Source organism: Diabrotica undecimpunctata, chromosome 10 (genome assembly GCF_040954645.1).
Source record: "Diabrotica undecimpunctata isolate CICGRU chromosome 10, icDiaUnde3, whole genome shotgun sequence".
Lineage (NCBI taxonomy): Eukaryota > Metazoa > Arthropoda > Insecta > Coleoptera > Chrysomelidae > Diabrotica > Diabrotica undecimpunctata.
Genome location: NC_092812.1, coordinates 59,379,302 through 59,389,773, shown reverse-complemented (window position 1 = coordinate 59,389,773; position 10,472 = coordinate 59,379,302). Strand labels below are relative to the sequence as shown.

The window sequence follows — 10,472 nt, the reverse complement described above, 5'->3', positions numbered from 1 at the left end:
ATTCTGTGTCTATAACTGTCGTATCAGCCAAATAAAAATGGGAAGTTTCATCTTCCTTTTTACTACTTATACCTTGCTTACTTCTCATCAGATGTTTAATTATATGATGTCACTTCAACAATTTTATACATTTGTTAAGTTCTTGTTCCTTCTGTATATTTTCATTTCAGATTTTTGTAAATTCAACAGAAGCAATCCGTGTAACAACAGAAATCGTTGCTAAATTAACACTAATTGGTAGAATGGTATTCGTGTTTTTGACAGTTGACTTTTGTCATTTTCAAATAAACTAACGGTTGGACGTTGGAGAAAAAGTTTAAAGTTTGCCTGTTGATTCCAAAGTTTTGTAAGTTTTATGCAGACAAAAAAATCATAATTCAAAATTGTTAATTTGTTATAATTTTGAGTTATTGTTTAAAGACAATAAGTTAAATCTGGTGAATTCGTTATACACTTTCGCCATTTTGCAAACGATCGGCATTTGTTATTGCGCTAGGCGCGAGTTTTATAGTAAATTCTAGATTTCATATAAGTCGGCATGTAAAATAACCCGCGTCTTTTGTGGCGTGATCTTAAAACGGTCGTTTCTCAGACATTAAAAGTTGCTGGAGTTATTTGAAATCGTTTCTCGGCCCATCTGTTTTTGAAAGTTTAGTAGAGCAGTATGGTAAGTGATGTTTTTATATTTTTTTTTTGTAGTATTTGCTTCATATAGTTTTAAAATTCGTAATGTAATGTTTGAAAGACTTCCATTTTCTGTCGTTGATGGGACCATTTTCTTATCAAGAAATCCTTATGGTAAACTAAGTTATAATATATAAAAGTAGATAACTTAATAATGCTGGTTTATGGTTCTGCAAGCCTTTCCATTCTGTTATTAGCATTTATTCTCTCAGAAAGACAATATATATTATAAGCCGCCATTTCCAAAGCAGTCTTTAGAATGCCAGTAGTAAATTCGTCTCGTACATCTTCATTTCAAAACTTTGAAAGATACTTGAATAGTCAAACATGAAACTAAGTGAAACTATTCAGTGATAAATATTAGGATTGACTCAATAGGTATGCATCCCACTTTGCTAAGTGTCTTCACTTTAATAATTAGATTGAAATATAGATTTTTAAAAAAGAAATTATTAATCTAAGACAAGATCACTTTATTAATCTAAGACAAGAGACAATTTTTAAAACCTTAGTTATAGAAAAATGTCATACAATGTTTTCATGAGATATGCTTATCAAAGCCATTAATAAAGTATTTTAAATTAAGTGAAAATAAGGCTGTCATTGTAGCATTGTTTCCTAAGAAAAATGAAGCTTCCTTAAAATTATTTTAGATTGATATTTATTTATTTAGTGTATTGATTCATCGCAGTTGAGTTTTGTGTATAAACAAAGAGGACAATACATCACAAACAGTAAATAACTATAATTAACATTTAGTTGACAAATATATTCCATTCACTTTTTGGTCACAACTAAGAAATCAGATGGACTGCCACTGTAGGAACTGATAGGGCATTCCTCCGCTAGATATTTAACTGATTGTCTTGCACCACTACAGTCGCAATTTGTAGACAGTATTTTCCCCACCTGAAAAGTAAGTTAGATTGATAGAAATAACGAAGTTTCTGGTGCTAAATATGAAATAATCAACTAAAAGGATAAGCCCTGGTGTTGTTAGGGCTGTTAGTATTTTTTTTATCATTTTATCGTTTTAACATTCCATTGCTTACTTTCAGTAATCTAATGAAAGTTCAATTATTTTAATAATTGATTTAGAAAAATATTTAGGAGAGATTCTTTCTAATACAATTGGTATGAATCTATGATTTGGACCACAAATTTCTGTTTTTGTTGTCCAAAAAAATTCCTGATTGTCTTAAAGAAAATATAATTTGATTTAAATGTCCTGGTGTTGTATCAATTCTTACTTCTAATGTAGGGATATTTTAAGAGTGAATTACATCGATGTCTGTTACTAATGTACAAATATTAGTTTCAAATGAAACAATGATTTGATTATCAACATTTAATAATCGAAAATTAAAATTATTTAATTCATTTGTTGGAATTATATAAGAATCAAATTCTACATTTTTAAAATCTGAATATTCATATGATCAATATCATTGATCACCATTAGTTTTGATAGAAATAGCAGGAATGTTAACTTCATTTAGAATATAAATTAGTTGTAAAGACGGAATTGCAATAAAGATTAAAGTAATTTTAGGTAAAGTTCTGTTACAAAGGGAGATCTATTGAGACAGCTACCTATGATTTCATATCAAAAATTTTAGAAAAACTGGAGGCAAAGATGAAAACGCTAGGTGCTTTTTTGGACCTACCTAAGGCTTTCGATAGCCTAGATCATGTTCATTTATTACAAAAATTACATCTTTATGGAATACAGGGACCAGCATTAAAATGGATAAAATCATTTCTTACAGATAGGTCGCAAAAGGTATGCCTGGAGAAAAGGGGATTTAAGGTTTACTCTGATCCTATCAATTTAAAATTAGGCATACCACAGGGGAGTGTCCTGGGGCCTTTTCTCTTTTTGGTCTACATAAACGACCTTCCAAATGCGGTGGTTAGTAGTTCCTCAAACCTTGTAAATTTCGCTGATGACTCAAATGTGCTTTTCTGGGAAAAAACTTTAGAAACACTCCTCACAGTGGCAGAGCAAATTCTAAGCAAGGTTGAACAGTGGTTCAGTGGAAATGGTTGTTGCTTAATACTGATAAAACAGTTTTTATCTATTTTAGAACCAGCCAGTCACGAGAGCAGTTTCCAGATACAATTAATTTCCTATCACAAAACATGGAACCTGCTAGATCAGTTAAATTTCTTGGTATTCATATTGACCAGAATCTGAATTGGGGGGAACAAATACAAAATACGACAAAAAAACTGAATAGAGCCTGCTACTCATTAAGGGTGTTAAAGAGCTATCTAGACCAGGGGATTTTACTATCAGTATATTATGCAAACTTTTATTCTATTATGCGATATGGGGTAATCTTCTGGGGTGCTGCAGTAGATAGCTCAACTGTCTTTATAGTCCAAAAAAGGCAGTCCATGTGATCTTAGGATTGAAGGCAGGAGAATCCTGTAGAGGCCGATTCAAATCACTCAATATACTCACTTTCTCAGTCATCTATATATTTGAATGTATTATGTTCCTTTTTAAACATTTTTCTTTATATTGTCACCTGCTTCCCAATCATGAATATTATACAAGAAGCCTTAATTTGAATTTGCCACTTCACAGATTGTCTATAACAGAGAGAAGTCCTTTGTATGTGTGTGTTAAATTTTATAATAGTCTACCATCTGACATTCAACAGAAAACACATTATAGAGCTTTTAAAAGAAAGGTTTTTCAACACCTAGTTGACATTGAGCCCTACACTGTGGTGGAGTACCTGGCCTATCCTTCTCCTTGATCAGCATTTTTATTTTGTAATGTTAATATATTTTTAAATGTGTAATGTTAATTAATATATATATATATATATATATATATATATATATATATTTAATCTGTAATGAATAATGTGACATTATTTGCTCAATTATGTTTAAAAATTATGCAAATAAAAATTTACCCTTCTCTACTCTACTCTAAAGGTCTTTCTAAACTTAAAAAATGGAAGTTAACAAATACTGTCCAACAGAACTGAACGAAGAGATCAAGTTTGACAAATTTAGGCACAATTTGAACCCTAATTCCTCTTGTCTGGTAAAAGACATTAAAAAAGGAAACAACTAAACAAAGCCATTATATAGCATTGCAAGCATTGAAAGCATTGGATTATTGATACATTTCAATCTACAGAGTTGCAACGTAATAAAAAAAAGCTAGAAGATAGAAATTAAAGAATATATATTTACACTTACCTATGAAAAATATTTACACTTACAGATGTCGATAGGGAAGACTTGCGATTGACCACATTATGTAGTCTTAAAATATAAATAAATTATTTACTCTTAAGACTTAAAAAAAAAACCAAAAATTCAGTCTATATTTAATTCAAAATAGAGAGTCCAAAACAAGATTCATTTTAACACACATTTATATAATATTTCCTCTTCTATCGTTAGGATTCAATGGAGGTAATTCTAGCTTTTGATGAATTTTCTCCATGCTTTTCTGTTTTTCGCCAGTTGTGTTATTTCTTGCCAAGATTTGCTCTTATGTTGTAATATCCCTGCTATGTCGCTGTTCCACTCTTTAATTGGTTTGCCTCTCCTATTGTTTTAGCTTTCCACACTTTTTCTCTTGTCTGCTATTGTCCATTTCTGTTATATTTAAAATAATATTCACCAATGTCCATACAATTATAAAGTCGGTTCGAAATTACGAAGATTATTTTGGATACTAAAAAAAAGTATCCAGTTACCGGATACAGATACTCAAAATGTATCCGGATACTTTTTATAAAAGTACGAATACTTTCATTTAAAAATGTATTCGGATACAAGTATCCGGATATTTTTTCAGATACTTCCTAGGATACTTTGAAGGATACTTTTTCTAAGAAAGACATAAATTATTAGTATTAGAGATATGTGATATGCATGTATTTTTAATGTAATATATAATAATAAAAATACATTAAATGATAGAGAAAGAAATCAGAAAGTACTCAAAAAATTGTTTATTGCTTATGAATAAACATAAACTTATAAGGAAACATTAAATTAAAATAAAAACGTACTAATACAGAAAGTATTCCAATTGCTGACGATTTCAACAGTGAAGTTCCTTTGAATTTGCCTTTGTAAGTACCAATACCTCAAAGTGTTCATCACTTAAAGCTTTTCTTTTAGGCGTATTTAAGCATGTGTTGTACTTTATTGACACACTTTTTAAGATTGGGTATTCATTAAAGATGTTAAAATTGGTTCTTTTGTCCTCCAAATATCTTAGCAACTCCAACTGTACTTTTGAAGTTTTATTATTGATGCTGGAACCTTGTTCATTTTGTGTATAATTAATAGTACAGCTGTTGTCCACTTGCTGGTCTCATCCAAATTTTGATCTCCACTTGCATCTGATTCATTGCAACTTTCCAATTCCATTTTTATTTTGGCGACAGTTATAATGCATTTTTTTATATCTTCTATAGTTTTTTTTGGGGTTTTTACGACATTGTACCACTTAAGCTTAAATTTAGGAAGAACTGCAGCTATAATTGGATCTTCCTATTCCAAATTTAAAATGTTTGCAAAACGAGTATTTAAGTTTTTAATGCACATTTTTGCTAGATGTTCTCCTCCATATTTTAATTTCGTTTGGTCAAGAAGTTTCTCATATTTATTAATTAATGAAATTAAACTGGGTAACAAATATCCAAAAGATACATTGTCTTCACCTTGTAACAAATCTAATGTTGAGGCCAAAGGTTTCATAACTAAACAGTATTCTTCTAGGTATAACAGTTCAGTTTCCTTAAAAGGTTCTAACGTTAAATTTTGTTGCAAAATTGGAAGTTTTTCGTTTGCTTTAAGAATCTGTGAAACGGCATCAAAAGTGAAGTTCCATCAGTGGCCCCTGGAGAACTTAAAGTATGCCCTAAAAGTTTAATTATAATTTCATTACTTTTTGGTTTATTTGATTTTTTCCATAATTGAGCACATTTACTAAATGCATTCATTTTTCTTGTTTGTATCGCTGGAATTTTTGTTACAGTATTTTTATAATCAGTTGTGGCTATTAAATTTAAAGTATGTGTGCGATGTGCGCATATGTTTGGGTAACTGTATATCCTGGTCTTCTAACTCTTTTCCTTCATCGGCTTGATCAACGTCCAAATGTAAAATTTGCAATTCATCTTCTTCTTCACCAATTTCCTCATCGTCGTCCTCTTCATTTTTCTCGCTGAATACTTTGAACGCTTTAACGAAATTGCTACCGTTATCTGTTACTGTCCCCACAATTTTATTTTCTGTTAAGCCAAATTTTAAATTTATATCTTCCAGCATTTCAGCTATGCTTGTGTATGAGTGAATACCTTTAAACCTAAAATAAATATAATTATTAATTTTTTGTGTATAACCATGTTGTATGTGTAGTGCGTACAAGACTTGAATTTGTATAGCAGGATAATTATAATTTATTCACCTTCTACAAGCAAGTGCAGCTGATTTTCGGTTATCTTCATCCAATCAGTGAACAGTAACTCCTAAGAAGCTTCTTTTTTTATTTGACCATATGTCACCTGTAGTGCATACGTAATTAACACTCCTAATTGTATCTTTAATAGCTTACACATTTCCATAGTGAGAATCTGTAATTCGTTTCATTACTGTCTTTCTTGTTGGTATTTTCAAATTCAATCCTTGGAAGATATCCTTAAAACTTTTCCGAATACAGAAGTATCTGGATACTACCCAGCTCTGACTATTCGTTATCTTAGTTCTTCCAAGGAACTTGGAATTATATTATAAATCTTGTTTTTTAAATTACGAAGTCCAGGAGAGTTAAATTGATGGCTTATTGAATGGAGATCAAGATCAATTTAACTCTCCTGTACCTCTTCATAGAGTTATTTAAAAAGCAAGGAAGAGCTAAGATAACGAATAGTGCATGAATGTAGTGTAGTAACCCTTAAAATACTCCAAAATGTTGTTTTTATAATTTCGAGCAGTGACTTTATACTTGTATGGACATTGGTGAAAATTATTTTGAATATTTGAGTAAATAGTTATGGCTGATGAGTAAACTGTTTTAAATTATGAAGTTAATAATATAAAATTTAGTTTGTTTTATTTATGTTACATTTTTAATAAAGTTTTCTATTAATGTTGCAAATTTCATTTTAATGTAGTTTTAACAAGACTGGAAAATTGCACTAGTAAAACATGGGTGTTATGTTTAGTTTTTAAAAGGTGTAACACTTTCAATAAACTGATAGTATTTCACAAGAATAGAGCTAATATCGAAAAAATATGGATGTCTGAATTCTCTGAATCACAATACCTGTGCAACAATGTGCCACACATGGTATATTCCTTATTTAATATTTAAGGGTTGGACTACTGGAAGGCAAGGAGTTGACAATAATTGACATATATCTATATCCTTAAAAGATGACCCCTTTTAGAATAAAAATCGACCTATTTTATCATTTTCACAAAATCCAATGAATATTGCCAAATTTCAAGGTGGATTCTTTTGAGTGGCCAACCCTGTATATACTTTTAGTTAAGTAATTCTATCAGGTCTTCTCTTATTTGTTTCTTCTTCAAGCTCCCCCATATAGTTTTCGTTTCAATTGAATCAAATGCTTTTTCCATATCTATAAAACTTCGTATACTTCTTTATTTTTCTGTAAGGCTTTCTCTATTATCTGTTGCATAGTAAATAGATAGTCTTGTGTCCTTTTCTGAATCCGCTTTTCACATTCTCTAGTTAGGTTGTATTTCTATCCTGATTTATGTTTTTTCTATTATTATTTCGCATAATTTTACTGCTAGACATAGTAGGGATATGCCTCTATAGTTTTGACAATCTCTTGTGTTCCCATTCTTGTGCACTGGTACAATTATTGCACTCATCAATATTTTTTCTTCCATATTAAATTTAGAGTGTATAATAATCTTTTCTTTGCTTTTTCTCCTGTATATTCTAACATCTCTGGACTTACTTTATCGCTCTAGGAGCTTTCATAGTCTTTATCTTTCCTATTGCTTCCTCTATTTCTTCTTCCTGCAGAGCTTCTGTTTCATCCATGTTTTCCACTGATCCGGCAATTACATTTTTTTTATTTTCCTTGCTCTCTGTTCAACAGTTGTTTGAAATTTTCTGTCCACCTTTCCATTATATCATTGTCATTGGTTAATATTGTTCTGTTTTTGGCTATTACTGATTTTAGGTATTCTTTCCATAGTGTCTCTTATCTTTAATTTCGATTTTTACCTCCTTCTTCTACTATGGTGTCCGTTTCTCTTTCCTATTATTTCTTGTGGTCCCATATACTAGTTTTGCTGTATTTATCATAGCATTTTTAAATTTCCCCCGTTCTTCTACTATTTCTGTCATTTTTCCTTCTTTGTCCATTTCTGTCTCTAACTCCTCTTTATATCTGACTTTTGTTGATTCTTCCCGTTTATATATTTTAATTATTTCCTTGTTAAATGTTAAATGTAGTTTCTAGCAGATTACTATTTTCGCTGTGCAATCATTTATTACTTCTTGCAGTTTGTCCCAGAATTCATTTTTTTTTTTCGTTTTTTGTTGCATCTTCATCAGGTCCATAGCATATAATTTAATTGATTCCTTTGTGCCCATATGTCTTTTTGTTTCTTTTTATACCTACTAATTCAATTTTCTTGTCTTCTATTTCTTTCCCCAGTTCTACTTCTTCTCCGTTTATATATTACATTCCATGTTGCCATTTTTAAAATGTTCTCCTTGTTTCTCATTATGTTAATGCCTTTTAAATGTGGTTTCTTTCTGTATGTGTTATTATCTTTATATTCACTCATGTCCTTATTCTGTGCTTTTTCCATTTCCCATTCCTTTAACTAATTTTCTTCCACTAGGAAATGGAACTAGCTTTCACTGTAGATATTGTTTGTAGCTTTTTCTATCATGTGTGTTTTTTGGTTCTAATTCCATCTTATGTTTTTTATAATTATGAATCCATAACCTATTTTTGTCCTTTTTCCAATTGATCTTTTATTTGCAGATATGTTCCCAAGTTTTTTTATTCCTATCTCTTTTAGTGTCAGGTCACATTCTATGTATACTCAGTGTTGTTTATATGTTGTTAATTTACCTTTGGCTCTCAATACTTTTAATTTTACTTCAAACTTATTAAATTCAATGACACACATCATATTACTTATTTTTTTGCTCTTTTTACTTTTGTTATTATCCCCAATTTTTTTGTTTATGAAGTTTTCTGTTTTGATTTTTAGTTGCTCTTCATCTGATATATCCATTGGTGAGCCTTCATTATTAAATTGTTTTTCTTCTTTTCTTTTTGGCATACTGCCATAGTTAATTCTATTTCGTCCATTTATTGTTTCATAATCGCCTTCTCCTTTCTCAAACTTTCATTGTCTTGTATTAAACTTGTTCATTTGTAGTTTATATTCACTATTCTCCTTAATGGTTTCCTTCATTTCATCTACTATATTTGCTATCATATTTTTTATATCCTCAAGCTCCCTGTTTTTCATTTTGTTATCTACTAGTTGTCTCACTACTTCCATCATTTCGTTCTGGTTATTTGTTTCGGGTGTTTTTGTTTTTCTCTTATCTGGTGCTCAGTGTATTTTTTTTACTTCTGCCAAATATTTCTTCTGGTTCATCTTTTTTCTTCCTTTTACCATCATCTGATCTAGTATCGTCACTGCTTGTTGTTTTACTTCGTTCTTTTTTAAAAATTAATAGCAATAACTCTTTTTAAAGGTTTAACTTTTATTTTTGTTTTGCTGGATATCACTCACAATGAGTTAGATCTTGCAGCTCACCTTTTTAGTGATCACCTCCTGGACTATAAAGCTTTATTTATAATCGAATACAAATTAATATTTGTTACTTTTATATTTCATTTACGTTAATTACTTTTTAAATATCACTTAACGATACTAAAACCTGATTGTTTTACTTGAATATCTTGTTCAGTTGTATATATACAGTGTGGAAACCACTGGAATAAAATTGTCCATAATCTCTATTTTAAATGAAACACCCAGTATATCTTTATGTTTTTAAAAGCTCCTAACAACCCGATCTCAACGAACTATATCATGTAGGGTCTATTATGAATAATACAAGGTGAAATATTGAAATTAAGTATAATTTTCTTCAAGACAATTAATTCATAGAATACCCAAGGTAATTGATTGGATTACATTAAAATAAATGCTCAAAATGTTCTCCACCTTGTTGTTGGCAATAACACAGTGTCCTATAAAACTCGTCCCGAACTTTGTTTAAAGTTTAAGGTGAAATATTCCGTATTTCTGTAGTTATCCTTTCTTTGAGGTCTACAATGCTAGTTGGTTTTGTTGCATATACTTTGTTCTTGAGATAACCCCACAGACAAAAATCCAAAGGCGTAAGATCTGGCGACCTAGCTGGCCTCTCAATAGTACCCCTTTCGTCCAATCCATTTAGTTACCAGTTAGGAACCAGACAGTTTCATGCGGTAGGGTCGGATCTATTGGATTGGGATATAAGTTAGCCAACTGATCAAGAACATCGTCTCTTAGCATGCTTAAATATTTTTCTGCTGTCAAATTACCATCTACAAATATAGGACCAATAATAAATGATCTCCTATAATACCTACCCAAACTTTTGAGGATACTGAGTGTGTCTCACGCATCCAATGAGGATTCTCCGCTGACCAATATCTACAGTTTTGTCTGTTCACCTCTCCGTTTAATGTAAATGTTGATTCATCAGAAAAAAGAATTGTGCCAAGAGCTATTTCATTTGTGTT

The 10,472-nt window shown here is 30.6% G+C and overlaps 1 protein-coding gene across 1 annotated transcript in view; it reads left to right on the top strand.

The window, feature by feature from the left end:
• The first annotated feature begins 283 nt into the window (after positions 1-283).
• LOC140451878 (uncharacterized) overlaps positions 284-10,472 on the top strand; it is a 46,536-nt gene continuing 36,347 nt past the window's right edge. Inside the window, exon 1 of the mRNA XM_072545803.1 lies at positions 284-667. Within this exon, the coding sequence (XP_072401904.1) occupies positions 665-667 (3 nt within the window). The 5' untranslated portion in view covers positions 284-664. The remainder of the gene's footprint in view (positions 668-10,472) is intronic.